The sequence below is a fragment of the Mchenga conophoros genome, linkage group LG9 (assembly GCF_057382185.1).
Source record: "Mchenga conophoros isolate Kocher_MC1m ecotype Shallow Benthic linkage group LG9, M_conophoros_male_GT1.1, whole genome shotgun sequence".
In the NCBI taxonomy this organism is placed as follows: domain Eukaryota; kingdom Metazoa; phylum Chordata; class Actinopteri; order Cichliformes; family Cichlidae; genus Mchenga; species Mchenga conophoros.
The window spans coordinates 14,030,775-14,057,244 of NC_140534.1; the positions used below are offsets into that span (position 1 = coordinate 14,030,775).

General features: G+C 43.3%; 1 protein-coding gene across 1 annotated transcript in view; it reads left to right on the forward strand.

The window, feature by feature from the left end:
* The first annotated feature begins 3,905 nt into the window (after positions 1-3,905).
* LOC146567002 (gamma-aminobutyric acid receptor subunit rho-3-like) overlaps positions 3,906-26,470 on the forward strand; it is a 34,656-nt gene continuing 12,091 nt past the window's right edge. Inside the window, exons 1-2 of the mRNA XM_085286564.1 lie at positions 3,906-4,369; positions 13,263-13,375. Of these exons, the coding sequence (XP_085142690.1) occupies positions 4,233-4,369; positions 13,263-13,375 (250 nt within the window). The 5' untranslated portion in view covers positions 3,906-4,232. The remainder of the gene's footprint in view (positions 4,370-13,262; positions 13,376-26,470) is intronic.

Genomic DNA, 26,470 nt, shown 5'->3' on the forward strand with positions numbered 1-26,470 from the left:
TGTGTACATGTCTATAAATAGGAATAGTAGTGGTACAATAGCTATATCAAGCTATATAGTTTATGTCTTCCATATTTCCAACTATATCCATAATCACATACTGTGTATGCTACCATTGTATATAGTGTATTATCTTACTTTTTTCCATTGATTGTACTTATTTGTATTTTTGTATTTCCTTCTGATATCTGTACCTGAGCTGAGGTGACGCAAAAATTTCCCTGTTGTGGGATCAATAAAGTCTTATCTTATCTTATCTTATCTTATCTTATCTTATCTTATCTTATCTTATTTTATCTTATTGTGAGTATTGGATGTCATTAAAACATGCAGAGTGTGCATGGAAATGTTGATGAATGTGATTTAATGTGATGGATTAGATTAAAAAAGGATTCAGATCAGATTCTGCAAAAGAAGGCGGAGCTGTCCTTACACTCATGTTTGTTGTTAGTTAATGCAATTAAATGTGTCTGGAAATCCACAGAGAGTCTCAAAGTGGGCCCTTCTTCAAATTCAGCACCATCTTTATGTTTTATCGTATGCTGTTCATTCAGTGGTACGTTATTCAAATTAGCTTTCTGATATTGATGTTAGAAGCATAATTTTAAGACTAAAAATGTTGTAAACATTGAAATTGCTCATTATTCTATTAATAGTCACTTAAGAACAACCAGCTTTAAATGTTGGAGGGGGGGAATGATTAATAGACTCGTGTGGTTCTTGGAAGAGGACAGTACTACATGATCATGAGATAATGGTTATTGTATAAATAAAACAAGTAATGACTCCAAAGTCCTTTGCAGCACATCTCCCCACTCCAGGTAACGCCCCCATGCAGGTATTTACTCCATTACCATGCATCAGTGCAACAACACCGTTGGCTGGGTGTTTCCTGTTTTCACTGTCATCGCAGAGATAACTCAGGGTGGGAAAAGTGCCACATGAATGACATCCTTGACATTATGGAATTTTCTCATGCGCCTCTATCAGGAACTCATTAGCTATGGCTGACTGAATCTTTTCAGGCATTTGCGGCTCAGCTGGTAGATCAGAGTGTAATTACAGTGCCAGCGGTTTGTCCCTCAGCTCCTCCACCTGTCCACGAGTCCTTTATTAAGACAAGGAATCCAAAGCTGTTCCCAAGTCTCAGTTTCTTCCTGATTGTGTTTCCACTTTCAAGTTCTACTTTTGCCTTTTTTCAGGGAACCAATCATATATTAGATGGGCGACAAGAAAAAGACGAGGAAACAAAAAGGTGAACTTAAGGCAGCAGCTTTATTGCTGAGGAAATCTTCCATAAACCAAAACTCATAAAAAAAACAAACTAAAACCCTGAGCATGACAACTAGAAACAAAACACTGGGAAACTAGAAATGTGGAAGGAAGTAATGAGGGAATGGGAAACAGGAGGAAAACACAGCTGGGACTAATTACACATAAAGAAACAAGGAAAAGCGAAACTAGATATGCTGACATATGACATGGGACCGTCAGAGGAAAACAGACCAGACACTGAGACATGGAGACACGACTGACTGGGGAGACATGGAGACAAAGGTGACTAGACAAGGAACACAGGGAAGGCAAAGTAACAGAAACCGAAATCCTGGAAACTAAAAATAAACAAAGCAGAAAACCATGAATGACAATAATCTAAGAATATAAATTAACCAATAAACACAAAACCCTGTTAGTTGATCTTCATTCTTACTCCTTGTCCTCCAGTCTTTCTTGAACATATTTAATAATATCTGTTATCCTTTATCACAAGCATTAATTATAGATCGTAGCTCCATGATGTAGTTTTAACACATTTTCCATGTGTGGAGACGTGGAGACACAACGTGGAGACACAAAACCCATCCTCAGGGGGTCACAAACTACCTCAAGACCCAAATGGGAGGATTGCAAAATCTGTATAAAAATGAAACATGTGGATCCATCTGCAGTGGTAATGCCTCGGAGAATGTGGGAGCGGCCGCATACATGCACAGTATGTAAAAACGAACACAGACACTCTGACATCACACACACTGGTTTTAGTATTTTGGGCACCACCACAATGGGTCGGGTTTTTTGGAACCAGAAATGATCAAATTTGGTCAAGATAGTGGTGCAAGCATGGTTAGCACCCATACACTGTACAGGTGCAACACACAGTAATAGATTGTTAACATACAACAATTTCATTCACCAAACACTGGAGCACAGATTTTTTGGAGGCACCATAAAGCACTAACAACACAAACACAGTTTAGGGACAAATGCTAGAATACAATTGCCGGCTAGAGCTGCCTGTGACATGATAATTGTCAAACAAGTGGCCACGCCCCTAACTTGAAGTCTATATAAAGTTTAAAATGGTGCAAAGAAAAAGATTTAAAAAGAAAAAGAAAAACTATAAATAATGATAACAATAAATATGTAACTGTTAAATGAAACCATGTTGCAAATAAGACAAGAGATTATGTAGATTTAGACACTCAAAGCTTTGAAACTTTAAATTGGATTGTAGCGGGGTGTGGCTTGTGGTGCCGTGCAGGGAAGGTGGATGCACCTGCACGGCATCCACAGTCATACTCGCCGACTTAAACATGGTACTGGGTCCTGCAGTAGGGAGGTTTTTCTCAGTGAGTGTAGCTGGCAGAGAGAGAGAGCTGCAGCTAACAGTGTGTGAACAACAAACCATTATTAAAGAGATGCTGCAAAACATGAACGTGCACCTGGGTCTGCTGTCGGTTTGTTACATGGATACATTTAAATATTAAATGTTACCATCCCATAGCCTCACTTTGTTTGACTGTAGATCAAAGTGAAATTATTTTATTCAGTGATCAGGTTTTCTTGCCATGCACAGTTTGGACCGCTTAACTTGTACATATAAAACATATTGCCTCATACTTAAAATATACTGTGAATAAAATAATCTGTGAAAACACTGAGATTTGAGCTCATTTTTTAAACTCTGCTGCTCTGGCCAGATTATGTGTCCAGGATGTGTAACCATGGTGATTTAGCCAGGCAGGTAAATAGAGCAGCCTTCATGAGACAGAAACTCTAATTTTACTCTAACCCATTTATCTCACTTTGTAGTACAGACGGTTACAGCCTGATACTGAAACAGTTTAGTTCCTCAAAATGGCTCGAGTTAATTAAAAATAATCGGTCTAATTAAATCAAAGGAGAACAAATGTTGTGAGAAGTGAAGCATTAATTTTGTGCTCTTCCTGCTTTAAAAACATGTTGCTGTGGCAGTGAACATTAACATTATTATTAGTGATATTAGAGTTCACACTTTTTGAGTATTTCAGACCTGCTGAAACTGTAAGAGGATATGTGTCATGTTGAGATCACTGAACTTTGACAACTCCCATGCAAAGCAGGAAATTCCCAAAAGTTGCTTAAATTACCCAAAACACATCATTGAAAAATGCAGTTTGTGTGCATTTCTGTGTTGCTGCACCGTTTGTGTGTTCAGGATTATGTCTTCCAGAGGTGTAAGCTGAGGAAGACGGTAGGTAAAGCGGGATTAGACACATTTCCCTCCACTCTAGCTCAGATTAAACCGCGGCTGAGCTTGATGAGCTATTGTTGTTTGTGCCGCTTTCAAACCCGTGCTTCATTTTCCCTCACAAATACTCCACCTATACAAAGTGGAGGTGTGCGCTAACCTCGTGCTTCTTTTGTCATTGTCCCACTGAGAAAATCCTGATTACTGATGAGTGTGCGTGTATGCATGTGTGTGGCTGTTTGTAGGTTAGTGAAAGATTGCTGTGGCTGTAGATAAGAGGATTAGGGTGGAATTAGTGTCATTCCTCTATCGCCGCGAGGAATAGATTCATATCGATTTTAATCAGGGATAGAGAGATCCACAAAACTGCAGAAACAAACAGACTGGGGGAGAGAGAGAGGGAGAGGGAGTGAAAGTGAGAGAGAGGAGAGCAGTAGATGATTTGGAGGGAAGGCAGAAGATTCCTGGAGATCATCGAGCTGGGATGTTCAGCTGGAAACTTGGGAGCTGCAGAGATCTACGCTGCAGAGACACATGAATACTTCAGGAACTTCCTCATGTTTTTGTCCTGGTTGGAAATCTCACTGACGTCCTGGAGGTCTCTGGTTGAGGAAACGTCCAGCTGCTGTGGGATGTTTGACCAGCGTTAGTCAGCAGGACTGGAGGAGAGATGGTCGGGATGTTAGAGCTGTGTCTGCTTTGGCAGGGAAACCTGTGAAGAATGAAGGTGGACGTACTCACCTACCTGGCTCTGGCAGCAGTCAGCTTTGTCGCCATGGTGACTGGTGGCCGCAGTTCAAGCCGCAGGAAACACAAGGATGTCTTCCTCGGGGAGAACAGCAAGTTCAAGTTTGGAGGGTGAGACAGACTCGCTGTTAGATCTGTGTGTTCCTACTGAGGCAGTTTGAGCCAGTAGTGCAGATGAGATGAGAGCTGACTTATTGTTTGTGTCTTATTTTGCTTTTTGGGACTTTAATGTAGATGTGTTGAATGTGCCGTCCTGCTGTTGGTGTTCAATTCAATGCTTCAGATCTATTTATGCTTAAAAATGTCTTTGTCTACTTGATTCGTGTTGCAAAGTAATCCATGAGATGTTTCTTCTGATTATGAAGAAAAACTAGAACAGTAGAACAAATAAAGAGGCAAATAAAATAGTAAAAAGTGTCTCTCACAGCTTCCACTAGTTCCAGGGTGCATAGAGGGGTTAAACTCCTAAACACAGCCCGTTAAACGTAGCCGTTCAGTTTAAGTTCAAGATTTGATGCTATCTGTTTTCTCAGTGATGGAGGGAGGGCCTGAAGCCACATGACCATAAGCCCAACCAATCAGTGCAGATGCTTTTTCTTTTTTTGTGAATGTCTCCAATTTGTATTTTTGAGCCTGAAAATTTTGCCTTTTTTAACATCACAGATCACAGAAACTGTGGTGATGTAAACTGGCTGGCTGAAGAGGTTTCTGTTTCTATTGTTGTGTTGTATACACAGCAGAACTAACAGCTAAAATGTGATATGGGCCCTGCACAGGGTAGAAAAGGTCAGACTGAGGAGAGCTGCCATACGGTTTTATTGGTACCTAAAGGAAACCAGTTGCTGCTGGACTTAAACCATAAAGATCCAGCTTTATGGTTTAAGATCCTTTTTATTAATCACTTATGAAATATGAGAGGCAGGATGATTGCCAGTCAGTCACATGGGCAACACACAGTGATTGGCAAACATTCAACCCTATGGTCAATGATAGAACTGCATGCATATCTCTGCACTGTGGGAGAACATGCAACCTCCTCACAGAAAGGCTTCAGCAGGCTTTCAGATTTGAACAAGGAGCCGTCTTCCTAAGAGACAACACTAACCATAAACATCTAAAAATGAATTACTTTTAGTCTGCGTGAACAGAACTATTATATTACTGCCTGCTGCGGTGGCCTTTTGTGATGAGGGAGCAGCTGAAAGTAGCTTATGTGGCTTTGTATGAGTTTGTATGACATTGCTGAGTGATCTATTGATGCTTTATGAATTCTTTTCACTGTTACAGCAACACAATTATTTAAAGTTACTAGAGCTGACTGAGGAGCAGGAAGCTGAAGTTTCTGCAGCATCAGTTTAGGGAGAGCAGAGACTTACAGGAAAGTCTGTGGTTGTCAGGAAGCTGTGATTCACTTCTGAAGCACACGTCACAAAGAGGTTCCCATATGGGCTGCTGACTCTCACATCCCAGTTTTACAGAAAAACCACAGAGTCGGCTGCAAAGGAAATTTCACTTCTGTAGATTTCCTTTCATTTGCTTAAAATAAATAATAATGTGTAAAAGTAACGCCAAGGTTCCCTGCCCTTCACAGCGTGGCAGGATTATTTTTAGTTAAAAAGTAAGTCTGCAGCACTTCACAGTTAAGTGGAAAAGCTGCTCTTTTTGCTTAGTCTGCTGTCTGCAGGAGCACCAGCCCACGGAGGAGTGACCACTGCAGGTTTAGCATATTGCAGATTTTGAAAGCTTGCATCTCAAACAGGTTTTGAATGGAAAAAAACCAGTAGCAGCCAGTTTTCCAGAATCAGTGAATGCAGCTTCTGTTCTGAGCAGCTCACGCTGTTTAATAAGCTTCTTCAGATTCCTGTAGGAGAACCAAATATGTAAACTGCCTGAATGGACTTCACTCTGTCTAACCTAACATACATTTAACACTCTGATTTCTTTATCTCAGCCAAATTCAATATAAATATCTACTCAATATGTACAGTAGTTTGCAATCTGAAGTACAATTTGTGCATAAAAATGTTTCCAAAGCATGTCCAAGCACAGACAGTTATAATAATATTAATGACTCTGCATTTATTCCATTTAACACACTTAAAATAAACACATAAAGCAAATAAATGCAAATGCAATAAAAAGAGTCATGCAATAAAGCAGTGACTGAGTTTGACCCTTTGTCGTTTACACCACCTGAGAGCTGATGTATGTGTTGCAACAGTGAGATAACAATATGACCTTGATCCATGTATATAATACCATAACGCAGCCCTCACTGTTTGTACAGCAGGTAATCTCTGTGAAATTAAAGTGCAAAAACAGCCGAGTGAGTACACAGCAGAGCTGAAATTACTGCGATAAAACTAAATCGGCCTGTGATTGATGTTTGAGGTCACACTAAAAATTTTCTTTTACGTACATATGTGTTGAATATATATTACAATAAATGTAAAGAAGGCGTAAATGAAGGTTTGTAAATGTAGCACAGAACTGCATTGAACACTTTCCAGTAATGCAGCAAATAAGCCAGTTTCCAACAGCGTTTCCTTTAAACGGAGAAGATAAAATCCCTAAATTAGATTTGATTAGTTGTGTGTGTGTGTGTGTGTGTGTGTGTGTGTGTGTGTGTGTGTGTGTGTGTGTGTGTGTGTGTGTGTGTGTGTGTGTGTGTGTGTGTGTTCAGTGGAGTATTACAGCGGCAGTTGTGGGTGAATCCTGCTGCTGACAGCAGGCAGCCTGCCCTCATCTGTCGCACTGACCTGTGCTTTTGTGTGTTCATCTATCTTTGTGAGGACCAAATGTTTCCAGCAGTAGCTCACAGCTTCTGCTTAAACTATTTTGCTCATTTCAGGCAAAATATTTCATTCTTGGACTCAACTTGAACAGCTTTGTATGAGTTACAGGGGACGACCCGGGGGTGTTAAGCTTTCACTGGGAGTGACCAGAAGGGACAAAATTAAGAGGAGTAAATCAAAGGGATGGCTCAGGTTGAGTGTTACAGCCCTCTGCAAACCCCAGCAGCATTCCAAGAGTCTAGGTGTTGCCTTAACTGGCGACACTTAAACCTGACAAGGTGTGGAAAACAGCATGCCTGAGTTTGAGCAATGCCTTCATGATCTCTGGGCTGTCATTTTGAGCTGAGGTTATTAAATACTTTATTTATTAAAAACTTATAAAATAAAACACATTTTTCTACAAACTCTGGTGTTAGTCTCAACATTATTCTTTTGAGCATAACAGCAAGACTGAGATGGGTTTAGATGTGCAGAAGGATGGATATACTGGAAATGTTCAAAATAGTTCAGCTAGGAAGAAGAAGACCAGAGAGAAGGTTTAAGGTTGTAGTGAAGGAGGAGATGAGACGCCGCTGTGGCGACGTCTAAAAGGAGCAGAAGAAGAAAGACTTTAAGACAAGTAGGAGCATTGTGTGTTGTTGAAAGCTCCTGAAAAAACTGAAACACAGTTGGTGCATTTTTAAGATTACATACAGTGTCCCTAAAGCCAGTTTAAGTAGCTAGGAATTGCACCACTAAAGCCCCCGCCTTCAACTGCTGCCCAATCCACAGAGCTTCTTTAAACTGGAAAGGCTTCAGCTGAGGTGGCTCCACATCTGATTAAGATGCCTCCTGGAAGCCTCCTAGCTGAGGTGTTTTGGGTGTGTCTAAATGGGTGAGGGCCTCAGGCTTTGCGCTCTTATGCATCATTTATCAATATGCTAACCTCCTTGTATGATAAGAACAGGCACAACTGTAACTGTATATATTTAACTAAATGTAGTAAAACCACTGTGCGCATCTATGAAAAGTACAATCCCTGTACTGGAAAGGTTATTTTTATTAAGGCGTAAGCATAACGAGAAGGGTTTTTTTTTTCAATTATTAAAAAGGAAATTATTATTTATCACTTTCATTCATGCTCATTATTAATACTCATGAATGCGTTTGTACCAGCATTTTCAACTTTAGCTGATTAAGGTAGAGTTTTTCTCCAGAAGCAGATCAGAGGCTGAGCTCAGGTTTGGAGACAAAGTTAGAGAAGTGAGGCTGACATGGTTGCGACATGTGCAGAGGAGGGAGCTGATACTGGTAGGGTGAGATACCATCTGTCAAAGAGAGCGGTAAAAGAACAAAGAAGATGAATGTCTTTCTGTGGTTGCGCTGTGACCTGTCGAGGGGATAATGCTCCAAATCAGCTGAATCAGACTGTGAATGTTGGTTTTTAAAAACAAAATATCAGCAAATAGTTCATTTTTTTTAATCACAAAAGTAAAATGGACTGCTTTTGTCACTTTTTCAGTCACACACATCGGTGACCTTTGGATTTAGTATCATCCCCAAGGACATGCGAACCAGGAGAGGGAGGAATCAAATCACAGTCCTGCTAAAATCCTCTAACCTGCTCCGCCTGCTAAACCACAGGGACACCCACTGTGGCAACTTCACAATGGAGGTTTTATCCAACCAAATTTCAAAAAAAATAAAAAAAATTAAGTGATTTGAGCACAAGACCTGTACTTTCAAAGGCCATTAACGAATACTGAATTGTGTAGTTTTACAAAAAAACAAAAGGAACTTTTAGGGGAGAAAAATTTGTGTGAGTCAGAATTTTCAGTATCTGAATGCATTTCCTCCTCCAGCCTCTAAGATGTCAGGACTTTAGAGTTTTATGTCTAAAACGAGAACTCTTTATTTCATTTGAGCAACATTTTTTTAAAAACATCCAGGGTTGATTGTTAGTTGATTAAATTAGCTTCAGGCTTGAGATTAGCGCTACATTAGGTTTGTTCTGGCTGGATTTTGGAGTGTTAGTCAAGGTTAATTTAAAGGATTATAGAAATAGGATTTGGCTGAAATTATTTTTTTTAACCTCACAATAACAGAGGAATGAATATGTGTTTGTGTGTCTGCGTGTCCATGTGTGTTCTCCTTGATGTGTGTCGAGGTGTGTGATTTTTAAAGAGGCTTTTCATCCACAAGCGGAGAAGATCTCAAACAGCTTCCATCGCTTTTACCGCTGCATGTTCACCTTTGCACCGCACATCTGTGCATGTGATTACCACGTCCACACACACACGCATGCAATTCTGCATGTATTACAACTGAAAGTCAGTTATGCTTGCGCTATAATTACACTTTATGCATCCTAAATGTCGTCTCTCTGGGGCTCCCTGTTTGAATGTGGGTCCTGCATAACACTATCGCCTGCACTATGACTTTGTTCTTTGTCATTTGCAGACAGTTTCAACCAAAAACACTCGACACCATTGACAAGCTGCTACATAAGAACCTTGCAGAGTTCCTACAAGGTTGTGTGTGAAGACTCATTGTTCACTGCTTTCTCAAAAATCTGGTTAAAAGCTCTGTAAACATTTCAGCCACATATCACAGACAGCATCTGTCTCAGCATCAGAGTCCCCTCCATCCAAAATCCACACGATAAATCCAGAAGCTTTGGAAGTCCCCTGATATCAACAAAGCCTCACAACAACCTCATGATGAAGGTCATAAGTTGCATAAAACAAGAAAATCTTATTATATATTATCTACAGTTTGATTAGATTTAGACTTTAGGCTTCATAAGCTTTCTACGCGTGTGCTTATGTTTTGTTTGTTTGTTTGTTTCGTAAATATTTGAAGGCGTTTATCTAATTGTGTGGTACTTTGCGTGTCTCTTTTAAGCACATCTGTTTTGGATTGTTTGTATGCTTACATGTAAACATTATTTTCTCCTTGTGGTAGATTCGTGTCCTTTGTCTTGTGTGTCTCTCTGTGGTCCTTTGGGTTGTTTGTGGGTTCCTATGTTGTGGTCTGGTTTAGCTGATTTGTTTAGCATTGTGGTTGTTTCTTTTTTCGTTCGTTTGATTAGTTTGTGTGTTCAAATGACGTCATCTTGTTTCTCTTTTGTAGAAATTTTCCATTGCGTTGCAGTATTGCATGGTGTCACATGTGCCTCTGTGCTCTGTGCCTGGGGTTATTAAGCCTTACCAAATTGAGCATTAGTTCAGGCAGGCCACAAAGTCAAACCCACCTGCAGTCCAGGCCAATGTCACTCTGATCTCAAAGCTATGCAAGGCTATGCATCAAATTCTCACGTAGATTGTGTTGTTTAAGCTGCTTAAGCCTGCCCGTATCTGCCCCGTGTCTTTCAATCTGCAAACCACTTTGCAACCCAGCTGCTCTGAACTAATCCACATCTGGGGGAGATGAAAGGGTAGGAAAGCACACACAGAGCACACATACAAAATGTATCCATTTAACACTGTAGATTGAATTTTCCCAACATCCTCTTTGTTGCATCGCATGAGATTTAATATAAAACTTTGACAAAGACCAAGCAGCAGCCTGAGAGTCAGTTCCTCAAAGTGAGTCAATCCCCTCAGGCAGCCATGTAAATAAAAGGTCCGTTCTTACAGTAGAAATGAAACTGTGTACAGCTTGGTTGAAACAGTTCCGGTGTCACAGCTGTTCTGCTCAGGGGCCTGTTCTTCGTACCGCGCTAAGTGAGTTAGCTGGATGAGATTGTTGACGATTTCGCGTGATCCTGGATCGTTCGGTTCCCCGAAGCCCATCCGGGACTTGCTGTCATAGCAACAGAGCCGTAAGCGTAAACCTGCTGGGGAGCAGGTTTACTTTATGTAAACAGGATTAGATCGCGGCCACGCAGGTATGCCCGCGTCATTCATACGAAAGCAACAGCGATATTCCACCACTGTTTCACCATAAATAAATAACATCAATGTAACTAAAGACAATGCAGCACCTGATCCATTTATTGATTTCACACAGATACATACAGGTCATTTCCTAAAAAAGGGAAATGTACTATTAACATTCTATTACATGTATGTGATTATTACAGATTTAATTCATATTTCAGAGTAGCAATTGTAAATTACTTCGTGTAATCAAGATGAGAGACCACGGCTATAAAAGCGAAGGTGGATTTGGGAAGTCTGTCGCAGCCATGTCCTGTCCGTATACGCGAGCCACCCATTGCGGAAGGTGCAAGATTGATAAGGAGAGTCCTCAGAATTCAGCGTATATTGCGGGACAGACAAGATCCTTTAGCTCAGCGTGACAGTGTGCTCATAGAGAGATATCGATTTTCCCGTGAGGGTATTATTTACTTAACCAACTTGTTGACGAGGGGGTGCAGGACCACCACCTGTCTTTTTTTCCTCTGCCCTTTTCTTGGTTGCTGTTATGAACAAACAAACAGATTATTCCAGGGTCTCTTTCCAAGAGACTAAAAGCAATATAAGTGATAAATATTACCATTCTGTAGGATATTCTTATATTTCACTTTTACCTGTTCCCATGTTCTAGTGGGTCCTGTCGTGGCTCTAATGTGAAAGAGGATAAAATATAACATATTATAATATAATGTAATATAATATTGGATAATATAGTGTAATATAATAAATCTACCCTACCGCCTACTGGTGTTGGCCAGAGGGGCCGATGGCGCGATATGGCAGCCTGGCTTCTGTCAGTCTGCCCCAGGGCAGCTGTGGCTACAACTGTAGCTGCCTCCACCAGTGTGTGAATGTGAGAGTGACTGAATAGTGGCATTGTAAAGCGCTTTGGGTGCCTTGAAAAGCGCTATATCAATCCACTCCATTATTATTGTTATTATTAAATTACTTACGAGTTTAATTTGTCAGCAACAGGTGTGTTCGGGGAACCGGATTAGCGCGCTCACGGTTAGCGTGATGGTTTGGTCTTGGATGTTTCATTTGATCTTGGATGTAGTAAGCGACGTACGAAGCACAGGGCCCTGGTCTCCCCTCATCCTGCTGTCCTCGAACAACTGAACCACACTGATAAATACACATTTCTGCAGGTGGAAGTAACGATCGCTTACTGGACCGGGCTCAATTATATGAGTATTAGTGTTGATGTAGCAGCTGTAGAAGTTTTGTTTGTCCTTGCTGTCTTAGCATGATAAACAATAGGTTTTTATTGTAAATTTTAATTTGATTATCACAGTCCGGATCCATGCTTGATGGCTTAAATGGTGATTCGAAAGTAGCCTAAGGTGTGTCCAGACAAAACAAACTGTGAGTGTTTTCAATTTTTATATATTATTTTATGTGTTATTAGATTTTTTTTACCATAATGCTATTCATATTATGATATATGTAGTTTAGTATTATATATGTTGTAGTTTAAATTCTAAACTACTCTACACTCTTTTTATACTACCGACACTTTATTCACCTTTCAGTCACTTTAATTTTAAAACTGTATATTCTGTGTATTTATTATCTCACTCTCATTGCCTGTTCTTATTGTCCTTATCGTCAACGTTATGCTGCTCTGTTTTATGTTAATTGCCCCTTGGGGATAAATAAAATCTTTCTGAATCTGATTCTAATATTATAATAATAACAAATGAATTCAAATAATACTGAAACTAATAATAAAAAGACTTTAGAACATTAAAAACAAAATTGAAATGATAAACCTCACTTTGGATACTAAACTGAGCCCTGTTGTTTTTGCCATGTACTGTAAACATTTTAAGCCTTTTATATTATAATGTGTGTTATAATTGTATGGAGGATTAGTCCTGACTTCTCCGTGAAGGCCAAGAAGCCACCTCTAATGGTCCATGCAGCTGAAAATGCTCATTATCTGTGTTTGACTGTTGACTCTCAGCAGCTGTGTTTATCAGGCCTGCAGTAGCATCGAGGTTGTTTTGGAACATAATAAAATGCTTTGTGTTTTAGTTAGATGGGGAATATTTGCGAACATGTGTGTGTGTGTGCACGTGTGTTATTTTTTCATGAAGCCCAGACATGCCTTTGATTAAGGTTTTGGTTTTAGCAGGGCTAGAGAGAACTGCATGATGGGAAGAACAAAGAGTAGGAAGAAAACTACAAATTGCATTTTTTTTTCTAATCAAAATGTGCAATTAATTCAAGGACATAACTAATCACTTAACATGATGTGTGTCTATGTGTGTGTGTGTGTTTACGTCTCTGTGTGTGTTCTCTCTGCAGACGTATTGACTACAAGCTGAAGAGGCAGGACAGCACCAAAACTTTACTAATAAAAAGTGAACAACTGCTGAGGATTGAAGAGCACGACTTCGCCATGAGACCAGGCTTCGGAGGTCAGGCGCACACACACACACACACACACACACACACACACACACACATAGCCAAAGAGACAAAGGCACTCCTCATTTCATCTCTGATCCCTGATGATTTAATCCGTTCCCTCACACATCGCCTAACAGAGAAAAATCACTCCTCGCTCGCTGTGGTTTGATGTGATGATGGCCATTGGGTCACACAAACAACGGATGTGATAAAAACAAAATATTACCCCAGCACTGACCCAGATATCACCATCGTGCAGCAACACCAGCATCCGTGTGTGTCTGTGTGTGTGAGAGCTTTGGAAATACAGTAGGACTCAATGTGCTCTCTCAGATGCAACTGTGCATGTGTCTGTGTGTGTTTCCAGAACATAATGAGTGTGTGTAGATGTGTGAGTCGCGGGGGTTCGAATGCATTAATCTGGATTATATTCCAGGTCTGGAGCAGATGGAGGGGTGGGCAACAAAGTGACGTCTGCAAAGAAAATCATCGCTATCAAACACACGACAATGCATTTATCCACACAGATGGTTCATGTGATTCCATCATATGGATTCAAATATTAATGTATGAACTTGGAACGCTCCGTGTGATCTGTATTGTATGTATATTAGTGCCTCTGTGTGTTTGCATTAAGGGATCAATGTACTGATGGTTATTATGCAAAACCAGATTTGGTGTTCAGCTCGAGTTCTGTGATTTTCATTGTTGACGTTTTAGGATTTTGTCAGATTTAGATTTGAGAGAATCTACTGAAGGTGCACTTTTTTATTTCGTCATCATCTTTTAAAAAACTTTTTAAAATAGACACTTAAAAAACTGCACTTCCTTGAATGTCCACTTAAGGCTGCTGCCAAAAGCGAGTCAGTGCCCATCGACTCCCATATTAAAATGTCCAACATTAGAGGAGAAATAAAGATGTTTACAGCCTGCTACAAGAAAGGTTTTGATCTTTGGTGACAGCTTCTCCCTTTGTGGCATTTGTGCAGCAGGTGAGTATTTTAATGACTCGTGTGCTTAAATTACATTTAGGTTTAAAGTGTGGATTGGGCTTTGAATAAATTTTATGTAATAATTTCCCTTTCTGCTCTTTTTAGTCTTTTTTTTTAATATTATAGTTTGTTATAAGGTTATTTTACTAATAGAGACCCTCCAGGATGTCTGTGCCTCAGATTTGGATTTTATTAGTTAGTTACTCAGCATTAATGAGCCGTGTCTGCACTGTATCCTTGCAATATACAGCAAGGACTGTTTCCACTGGTTTGATTTAATCCAAACCATATAAACAAACTCCGTTGATGATGAAGCCAAGCATGTGAGCTTAGAGCTGGTCGTGAGCAAGATTAATGTGGAGGCAGAAACGCATCAGGAAGCGATTTTGCTGGAACATCTGTCAGGAATCGCTGTGCGGCAGGCAGGAGTTGGACCCAAAATGCAGGACTCAGACTTGGGGAGGTGAACTCAAAACACAGCTTTATTTGCTGGGAGAACAAACATACAAACTAGACTAAACTGGGAAACCATAAACTAAGAACACACAGGGAGATCCACACACAGCATGAGGGACGACGTCACGCCGAACAGAGGGAGACGCAGACAGAAATACACAGAGGGTAAACGAGGAAAGTGGGAACACACGGGGAACACAGGTGACACTGATAATCATAACGAGACAGGGCGGGGTGAACTGAACATGACATGTACGGGCGTGAGAGTCACAAAGTAAACAGGAAGTGCACAGAGGTTCAGACAGGAGGAGAGAGAGCACGGGGAAAAACACAGACATAACGGGCTGGGGAAACATGAAACAACCACAAAGGGAGACGAGGGCTCATAAATACACAGGGCACACAGGGGGGGGGAGAGAGAGCACGGGGAGAACTTGGACATAATGGGCAGGGGAAACATGGAATAAAACATAAGGAGAGACGAGGGCTCACAGATACACAGAGGGGCACACAGGGGGTAAAAGCCATGAAGGGAAAACACTTAGGGAACAACACAACAGGGCAACTCAGAAAACATGGCCTAAATAAGGAACAAAATACAAACATACAAGAAAACTAAGAACACTGGGCCAACATGGCCCAGGACCATGACAGTACCCCCCCTCAAGGGCTGGCTCCCGACAGCCCAAACCCGAAAAAACAAAAACAGAAAACAACCCACCCAGGGCGGGAGGCTGGGGACCAGGACGGAGGGACCAGAACGGGAAACAAAAACAAACAACAGAAAACACAGGAGCACATGACTATAGTCCAAATAAGGTTCAGGGGGCCGACCCAGAGCCCACAGGCACAAGAGTTCACGGGCCACACGGTCGGGGGGCCGACCAGGCGGGTGGCACAGGTGACAGAGTTGGCCCGGAGGCCGACCGCGCGGAAGGCAGCGGCGGCCCTCCAGTCTCAGGCATGCTGGCCATGGCCTGGTGGGCACAGGACCAGACGAGGCAGGACCAGACGAGGCAGGACCAGACGGTGGCGATGCGGGGGCCGGACCAGACGAGGTTGCAGAGGCTGAGGCTGGACCAGGCGGAGCTGCAGAGGCTGAGGCTGGACCAGGCGGAGCTGCAGAGGCTGAAGCCGAAGCTGGGCCAGGCGGAGCAGAAGCAGAAGCCAAAGCTGGACCAGAAGCAGAGGCTGAGACCGGACCAGGCGTAGCAGAAGCACAGGCGGATGCAGCCGGACCAGGCGACGACGAGGCGGTCGCAGGTGGCGGCTGAACGGGCCCCTCGGACCCTCCAGCTGACGAGGCGTGAGGCTGGACAGGCCCCTCGGACCCTCCAGCGGAGACAGGAGGCTGAACGGGCCCCTCGGACCCCCCAGCGGAGACAGGAGGCTGAACGGGCCCCTCGGACCCTCCAGCGGACGTGGCTTGAGGCCGGATGGGCTCCTCGGGCCCTCCAGCCGGAAGAGACGGCTGAAGCAGAAAGCAGTCCGAGGCGGAGAGAAAGCTCACGCCATTCCTAGCAGGCTGCTTCCCAGCCTGTACAGCTGATGTGGAAGGAAGCTGAATGGGCTCCTCGGGCCCTCCAGCAGACGTGGCATGGTGCTGGACGGGCTCCTCGGGCCCTCCAGCTGACGTGGCATGGTGCTGGACGGGCTCCTCGGGCCCTCCAGCTGACGTGGCTTGGTGCTGGACGGGCTCCTCGGGCCCCCCAGCTGACGAAGCAGAAGGCTGGACGGGCTCCTCGGGCCCCCCAGCAAAAACAGTTTCAGAACCAGCAGGCCCGGGGACCTCTGGAAAACACGGAACAGAACCAGCAGGCCCGGGGACCTCTGGCAGGGACAGAGCAGGACCAGCAGGCGCACGGGCCTCTGGCAGGGACAGAGCAGGACCAGCAGGCGCACGGGCCTCTGGCAGCGTTGATGCTGACTGGGGCTGAGCAACACATAGGTTAGGCTCAGGAGGCAACAGTTGGGTGCAGTCCTCGGCTGACTCCTTAGCCCCCAGGGGTCCAGAGTCAACTGCGGGTTGAAACTCGGACTCTGGGGAGGCCCTGGAGGTAGTAAATGTCTCTAATCGGGCCAGCTTTCGAGGGACGAAAACAGTTCTGTTGAGCATGTTTTCCTGCTTAATACGAGTGAGAAAAGTTGGCTGCTCAGCAGGAGACTGGGTTGAGAAAGACTGAAGTGACCGTTGTGGTGAGAATGAAACTAGTGAAGGAGCAGATGATTGAGCTGCAGGTAACGGAGTAGCTAACTGGGCAGCTGACTGAGCTGAGGGCAGCTGAACAGCGAGCTGGGCTGCTGAATGGGCTAACGGTTGAGGAGGTGTTTGTAGTGAGCGTGATGCAGGGGGTGGTATAGGCTCCCCTGAGCCTCTAGGGCTCGGTTTAACTAGCTGAACGAGTTCAGAAGAAACAGTTCTGCTTAGGCTTCTCTGCTCTAAGAGAACAGGGCAGAAACAGCCCGTTAAGTCCCCCTCCCCACTCTTGGGTTGCGAACCCACAGCGTCATTCATAGATTCAGCAGTACATGTCAAAACTGAATTCAAACTGTCCGGGGTTAACTCTGTATCGACAGAAGAGTTCTTAGCAGGCTCCAACAGAGGGTGCACAATCAGAGTTTTGCCCATGCATTCTGATTCTTCAGCGGAAAAAGCATCAACATAATTAGTCAGGGAGTCTTTTCTTTCTACGGGGCCGGGGTGAATGTCCATGGAACAAACCGCCTTCACCTCACTACTCTTAGCCGTGAGAAGAAAACAGTTCCCATTACTATTTGCAGGTGAAGCAATAGGGGTACAAGCAATAGGGGTACAGTCAACATCACTCACCATTGCCTGCTGTTCTGACGAGTGATTGGGCTCCGGTTGTAGTGAGGAATGACGGCGGTGGCGCCGCTTCCTCCTGGCGGCAGGGGCTGAGGCGACAGGAGAAACTGGTGACGATGGAGAAAAGACGTCCTCGTCCTGCGACCACATCGCCGCCAAGCAGGAGGCAGGTGAATTAAGCCCTGAGCGGCAAGAAGTGGAGCTCTGTGGCCGCGGTGCAGAAACGCCTTTCCCCTGTTGCAATTGCTGCTGTACGGCGGCCGACTCCGCGGAGAGCTCCTTGTGTTGCGGCCGATGCCGATGCGGCGGCTTCGGCGAAGAATACTGGGCGCGGACAAAGGCTGCAAGCTCCCGAGCCTGTAGCACCTCCTGGGCTTCATGCAGCTGGTCCATGAAGCCCATAAATCCCTTTAGTGTGCGCAAATGAGGATTCCCCTCCAGGATCGCTTCTATAGCGTTAATCCCAACTGCCATGGTCTTAGCGTCCTTAGTGAGGGAAACCCGCTCGATCAGGCGGTGGACGCGGGAGAGGTCATGTTCCCGGGATGAATCCGCTGGGTCCATGTTGTGGTGACGTCGTACTGTCAGGAATCGCTGTGCGGCAGGCAGGAGTTGGACCCAAAATGCAGGACTCAGACTCGGGGAGGTGAACTCAAAACACAGCTTTATTTGCTGGGAGAACAAACATACAAACTAGACTAAACTGGGAAACCATAAACTAAGAACACACAGGGAGCTCCACACACAGCATGAGGGACGACGTCACGCCGAACAGAGGGAGACGCAGACAGAAATACACAGAGGGTAAACGAGGAAAGTGGGAACACACGGGGAACACAGGTGACACTGATAATCATAACGAGACAGGGCGGGGTGAACTGAACATGACATGTACGGGCGTGAGAGTCACAAAGTAAACAGGAAGTGCACAGAGGTTCAGACAGGAGGAGAGAGAGCACGGGGAAAAACACAGACATAACGGGCTGGGAAAACATGAAACAACCACAAAGGGAGACGAGGGCTCATAAATACACAGGGCACACAGGGGGGGGGAGAGAGAGCACGGGGAGAACTTGGACATAATGGGCAGGGGAAACATGGAATAAAACAAAAGGAGAGACGAGGGCTCACAGATACACAGAGGGGCACACAGGGGGTAAAAGCCATGAAGGGAAAACACTTAGGGAACAACACAACAGGGCAACTCAGAAAACATGGCCTAAATAAGGAACAAAATACAAACATACAAGAAAACTAAGAACACTGGGCCAACATGGCCCAGGACCATGACAACATCTTTGTGAAACTGAATATGCTGATCATCAAGAATGAGATTTCCATATTGGATTGATCAAGGCCTTGTTTAACAACAACTGGGGAAAGACAGTGGGTTTACTGACACAGAGAAGGTTCATGGATGCAGTGAGGGAGGACATGCAGAGGACTGCTGTGGCAGAGGAAGATGCTGGCGACAGGGTGAGATCGAGACACGGGGCCCTGTAGCGACCCCTACATGAGCAGCCAAAAGAAGAAGAAAAGAGGACAGTATTAATTTTGTGTATATGAACAAAAAAATCATCTTTGAGGCCACGAAAATAAAATCAACAATAATATCGTTACTGCCGCCTTCTGATGTAACACATCCAACGTGGAAACATTTTATTTTTAGACAAGAAAAAGTATTTTCTTAAAAAAGTCTCGAGCATCATAGTGTCAGTGATGACTTTTCTATCTTTTGTCATCAGCAGTGGGAAATGCGTTTTTCCATGACTTGACTTCTGGCTGGTTGACATGTTTAACACATAAATACTAAGATCAGCCAAAGCCCTCTGCTATGGATGGCAGATGTTTGCATGTGTTTTGTCAGGATGGTGATTTCTCATCATTTAGATAAACTCTCTGTGTGGAACAAAAGCTTTAGTTGATTTATTAGCGCTGGCTTTCACACCGTGCCAGTCGTTGTCTGAACTTGTCTTCAGACTAAAGGCAGAATTAAAAGAAGCCGCTGTTGACAGCTGTTTGAAGCCAAGGTTCAAACTGCGGTCTCCACCCGATCCTGAAAGGTTTGTTAGAGGTTTTTAACGTCATTATTTGCACGACTACAAAAGGCTGCGCAGAGTGAAAATCTAAACACAGGTCTTTTTGACGTTTTAAGGACAATGCAGGCATTTTTCTGCTGGTGACAGTCTCTTCCTTTAATTCTTCCACTGATCATTTTGTTCTTTTTATTCTTGCTCTAAACTTTTTCTGCTGGTGACAGTCTCTTCCTTTAATTCTTCCACTGATCATTTTGTTCTTTTTATTCTTGCTCTAAACTTTACTCATCTTCACTCTGAAGCTTTTACTTTGAATATTTCCTGTGGGTTTATTTCATAGATAATCACAGTTTTTGTGAAGTTATTTTCTCAATTCAGGACTTTTAAAACAACAAAAAGTAAATGTAACCATGAATCTACAAAATGAACCGTGTTTCTAGGACACACCTTCACAGACACACAGCCTGCTTGCTGCTTTTGTATGTTCCTCTATATGCCTGGTCTGCCGGCGTCTTTGTGGTCCTGCCTGCCATTCAGGGTGGGAACACCAAACGCACCACTGTCTGCCCCATGGCCCTGCGGCATTTCCACGGACTATAATTTTATACAGAGGGAAATATCAGCATTTTTCTCCCTCAGATAAGCCTATAGCTTCTGTGTGTGTGTGTGTGTGTGTGTGTGTGTGTGTGTGTGTGTGTGTGTGTGTGTGTGTGTCTTGAGAAGCTGAAGAGCCAAAACCATCCCCTCCCCAGAGTCCTTGAAGGGCAGACCAAACTCCAGAAATACTCCTTATGGCATTTCTCGATACCTCTTTCTCATGTTTAGCACTTTTACTGTTTCTAAATCAAGGTCAACCTTTAAAGGATGTCTATAAACTTAAACTTGTCCCCATAAGCTTCACACATGTGTTCCAAATGACACGTCATGTTGCCAGATGCTTGCGATTTACTATGAGGGCTTGGATTATGCTGGTATCCAGTCAAGTGGTGCTATACTTTGGCTGCATCTTCCCGCTCTGTGCGCTCACTTGGCTGCAGTGTCAGGTACAAACCTGACATTTTATTGGCAGATTCATTGCTGCCATCATAACCACACCTCGGAGCATAAAACAAAAGAAAAGGTTTTGATTGCAGGTGTATCCAAAATATTTGATGACTTCTGAAACAAAGTGTGGCTGCTGCTGAAATGATAGATTATGAAAGCTCATTTAAATGGTTTTCTTTTTGTTTTGTTCTTCTACAGCGTGGAAGTAAATGTTCCAATACTTAATGTCTGTGAAGGTTCTCAGTCATCCAGGTCATCGTAGTCTAAGGAGCTTGGAAAGAAAAACGTCTGCATTTCTTTAAGTTGCTTGAAGATGTTTCACCTCTCATCCGAGAAGCTTCTTCAGTTCAGCTTCTTCAGTTCACTCTTTCCAAGCTCCTTAGACTCCAATACTTAATGATGATATGAGCTGAAATGGGATACAGCAGGATAGTCATATTAAATGTCCTTATATCACAGCCACATTGTTTTGTTGTGCTGTTGTTCATTAATACAGTAATCGGTAATCTCAAAAACATATATGGTCACACTGTACAGGACCACAGCAGGACTTTTGTAAGTTTATAGTTCATATTTTCTTTAGTTTTCATTTAAATTTAATTCAAGTCTGCCTCTGTCGCGAACCAGAATCTGATAAATTATTCAGACCGGCTTTATTTTTCTGCTGTAAATGTAATGAAACCTTTAACTCTTAGGCTACTGTTTCACATTTTCTGCTGCCTCTTTTGCTTCTGCCTCAGGAGAATATCTATCCTTAATCCTCCTTACAAAGCTCTGATTATCTCGGTATTTGCACAACAACAACAAAAAGTCGAATTGTGGCCATCACCTGACAGCATATTTGAGCGGAGACTAGGAATTCAGAGGGAAAATGCACCCTAACTGTACAGCGAGGTTTCCCTAAAGGTCAGCTGTGATTTAGGGCACATACACCGAGAATGTGCATAGAGACAGAAAACCTGTTTTCAAAGCCTTTTGCTGTAAATTCTGCAAATGTCTTAAAGTGTTTCAGACAAAGATGCAGCATTACACATGGTTAGGCTTCGGCAGTATGGATTCTGTAGTCTGACGCTCATGTTGTCTGAAAGCTGCCTAGAGATTCACCTCTTAATCCCTGTCCACCTCTCACCTTCCCCCTCGTATGATTGGCGCCGATGGAAAGTCAAATGAGAACACACATGCGGCGATGAGGCTCCAGAGAAACATCCTGCCACCTTAAAACTGCATTATGCCGCTTATGACTGCATGGATTGATCCATCTGCAGCGTTGTGTTTGGGGATTAGGGCGACTCGTTCTGAAACGCTGAACACACAAACATTATGGGGCAAAAAGCTGGCCGTTAAAGCTGCACCAGGCAAGGTTTCATGTTAAGCTAAATCTGGAGCAAATCACTAACTGAGAAAATCATAACACTACTCGAATAAAAGTCCAGAGTGAGATTTAGCGGCCAGCAGGACAATGAAAGGAGAGAGCAGAAGTGAGGTGGAAGTTTGCTGCCATTAAAGGTCGCATGTGGAAATATTCTGGTTTTAAAGGCGAGGTAAAGAAGCAGAAGAGCTCACAAGAGACGTTTGCTGATTGTTCCGGCTGATATCACCTAAAACCACCAAAGCACTGATAGCATCACAGTCTCAGTGTTGCTAAACCAGGCTCAACAGGGACTTAAGAAGATGTTTTCTCCCTCTTTCCTTGTAGCAGAGCTAATCACATGAGCTGATAAGAAAAAGAAACAAAAAATATGTTGTGCAGGTCAGAGAGGCTTTGTGACAACAAGCGTCCTGCATGAAGCCAACGAGGAAGTGGCAGGGTCATGGTCCTGGGTCTTTTGATCCAGTGCTTTGTGTTTTTTATTATTATAATCTTGTGTTCTAGTTTGCTCCTGTTGTGTACTGTGGTTTAGACTTTTTAGTTCTTTGAGTTTGGTTCTGTGTTCCCTCTGTTTAGTGTCTGTACCATGTCTCTGTGCATTTCCTGTTTTATTGTGAAGGCCCGTGTCTCATGTGAGTGTATTCTGTTTGCTTCCTTGTCTCGTCTTCCCTAATCAGCTGCATTGCCGCCTGTTCCTCGTTCCCTCTTGTGTCTGCCTGTGTATTTATACTGTGTGTCATCTTGTGCTCGTCGCTGGTTCGTCTGTGTTAGTTCCCTGCGTCATTTCCTCGCATCCTGTGTTGTCTTCCCATTTTTCCCTGCGTCTCTGTGTAAAGGTATCAGGTCTATGTTTTGGTAGCTTGCCCAGTATAGGTTGTCTTAGGTTCTGCACATCCCATCATCACACGGTTTGTCCCGCTGGCCGTGACAGGCAGAAAACCGCCTGAGGCTGAAAAACAGTTCAATCCCAATCAGCAGCCTTTCATTTTCAGCCATCTCACCTAAAACATTTACTGGTACTATTTGTTGAAACCAAATCTGAACACAAAACAGATCTTAAACACGGTAAACTTTACATCCTCCTTCGTGTATGTTATCTTGTTTACTAAAACAAAAGTGTAATTCCCTCCATTACACCTGTACTGGTGATGATACAGGTGTCTGTACTGCTAGCCGCATGCTAAAACTATCTTCTGCTAAATAAGTCACTGACTTCTTGAAGTTGATGCCTTTTGGAACATTTTAGAATATATCAGATAAGTGAAACAGCTTGTTGTGTGGTTATTTGTACCTGGAAGGTAAGACTGAGCAAAAACTGTGCACAGCCACAGCTGGCCATAGCCACAGCTGGCTGCACGGTCACCCCTGAGCCATGGTCACCCCGTGGCTCAGGGGGTTGGGAAGCGTATCTGTAACTGGAAGGTCGCCGGTTCGATCCCCGGGCTCTCTGTCCTGGTCGTTGTGTCCTTGGGCAAGACACTTTACCCTACCGCCTACTGGTGTTGGCCAGAGGGGCCGATGGCGCGATATGGCAGCCTCGCTTCTGTCAGTCTGCCCCAGGGCAGCTGTAGCTACAACCGTAGCTTGCCTCCACCAGTGTGAATGAATAGTGGCATTGTAAAGTGCTTTGGGTGCCTTGAAAAGCGCTATATAAATCCAATCCATTATTAAAATGTGAGCAGATCTGATCTCCTGAAAGCGTGGTGGTGAGTGCCACTCACCAAAACTGCATGTGGATTTTTTTAATTCATCACCTTTTCAGGTCTTCACCCGTATAGAGTTATGCCCTTTGGTTTACGTAATTTTTCTGACACTTTGCAGCGTCTGAAGGTTTCAGACAGTTGGCCGGCTGGTTTCAGGTCTGCAGCATAACTGGTGGTCCAGGAAGAATCTCCAGCATGTATGCATCTTGTTTGATACAGTTCAAGAAGTCAGTATCATGGTTAGCACTAATTAGCAGATATTTGTGTCTGAACTCACACAGTCTGTAAACGTGTATTGCTAACCAAGCTTGGCAACCTTAGCTGATCATTTACATGCAATCACAAGGTAATGACCAGCAGCAGCTTCCAGAAAGGTCAGTGCCAAAGTGCTAAAAGCTGACTCATGTCACAAACAGGTGAACAAATGAGCAGTATGGCAGTCTTGCAGCAACAAAGTCTCATTAAGGGACAGCAGTCAAAACAAACAGTCAAGCCTATTTGCACACAGCTGACCAGAACCTATCCAAATATACATACTTTACCCAGCTGAAAAAGCCTAATGTGCTCAGCATACAACATAGTCAAGTACCTTTCGCATCAAGGGTTGGACTTTACTGCTTAATGATCGCATTAAAATGTTTGTCGGCAGCTCAAATAAGCCCGAACTTGACCTTGGTGTGCAGTTTTAACATTCTGGCACTCAGAGGTTTAGAGGATACATTTCCTCTCAAACAGCATTGAGGAAATTGTTCAAAGGTGTGAGTCTGTTCTACGTCACGGTGAACCATAACCATGTTTTTAATTACAAATGATCAGATGAGGACAATACAGGTGCAATTCCAAGAGTCCAAGCTCTTTAACACGGTGTTTAACAAAAAACTGTAGCGATAGCTTGTGCTGGTATTAGCTGATAGCTAATATTCAAATATATTAGCTGTCATTTGTTGTGTCATTTGTTGCTTTATTTAAAGAAAAATGTTGTTCAGATTTTTATTTTATTTTTTTATACAGTATCGTTACAATAGTTCTTCAGAGCTGATATCAAACAATAAGACAGGGTTTAGGTTATAAATTAGGGTTGAAGCTCCTTTGCATAGCACAAAAGTGGAGAATCAGCTGTGGCCTCGCTTTGCACGTCTGCCTCATATGTACTCGGACTGGGTGTGATGTGGGAAAAGGAAAGCAGTAAAGAGCCAGGAGAGGGAGAGCGAGTGACCTTCTGTTGCAGGTTTTTCTTCCTGACAGCAGTCGTTGTCGGGGCTACATTAAATTTTTGGTCTCCACTGGTTTTATTAAGTCACACAGTCACAGTGTGTGTGTGGGACTGTGCAAGAGAGAGTTTGTGTGTCTGTGTTTGTGCATACTCAACTTTTCAAAGATTTCCAGCAAGGCAGTTTATTTTGCATCTAAACTGGATTAATGCAACGAAAGAGCATCGCCGGACGAACTCTTCCTGAACACTGATGACTCATGTCTCCCACTGTGATGTTATCCGTTGGTTTACAAAGTTAGCTTCAATTTAGCAAATTTCCCATCTCAAAGGAAAAACATAGCCTGGGTTACTGTCCAAAAAGAACATGGTGTTGTGTAAAGTTTTAAAAAACTAATGACTCAGACCTCATTCTCCTATGAAGATGGTGCACAGCTGGCTGCACTCAGCGATCCTTCAGCCCTCAGTATAAAAGCTGGAGTAGAGGAGAGAGCTCTGGCAGTTTAAAGGTGGCTCGCCCTAGAGAAACATGTGTGCCAACCTTGTGAGCTGTTAGTAACAGTCACCTCCTGCCAGCACTTTAGCTTTTTGCTGTTCCACCCCCTCATGGCCTGGCTCTTTTTGGGGAGGATGGAACACCTGGTGCAGTTTTAGTTTCAAAATTCTTGGTTCAAATAGGAATTTTTGGAAGCAGTGACACAGATTCTGCCTGATTCGCAGTAACAAAAAAAGCATCAAAAGCAAATATTTGAACTGGACCTTTTGTATTTTTATATTTTTTGTGGTCATTACAATAACTGTTCTGCGAGGTCTGTCAGTCTGCACTCAGAGAAAGTAACTTACTGTGTTTTAGGGTACAAGGCTTGTCACCAGCACAGTATCCTTTGAGTCAGTGGTGTCCAAACCCAGGCCTCGAGGGCCGGTGTCCTGCAGGTTTTAGAGGTGTCCTTGATCCATCACAACTCATTTAAATGTCATTGGGGGGGGTCATAGACAGACAGAGAGCTGGATTGCCTTTGTATGGAGGTGTGGTCTCACTCCTGAAATTCAGATAGATTATCTCCAAAAAATATGGCCTTAGTTTCAAGGTCTGAATAGTGACATCATTATTGTAACACTGCATTTGTTTTTGGTTTTTTGGCAACTAGGGAGCAAAACCTGAAGACTTCTGATCTCACATATCTGTGGGAAAATGGCCCCAACCTCGATAAACACCCCTCGACACCCCGTCATTCATTTCCGGTCAAACTGAATAAAACACTGAAGTTCATTAACTGTATTCTAAGTGTCAGAAAGAAAGATTGCCCAGGATATGCTCATTGACTTGATATGTGAACATGAGGATTCACAGGTAGCCAATGCAGTTATAAGTTTGCTGCTATTAAATGTGTTTCATTGCTATGAAAACATGTCAGGCAAAACTGCAATATGATGGGAATTTTTAAGACCACCTTTTTAACCACTCT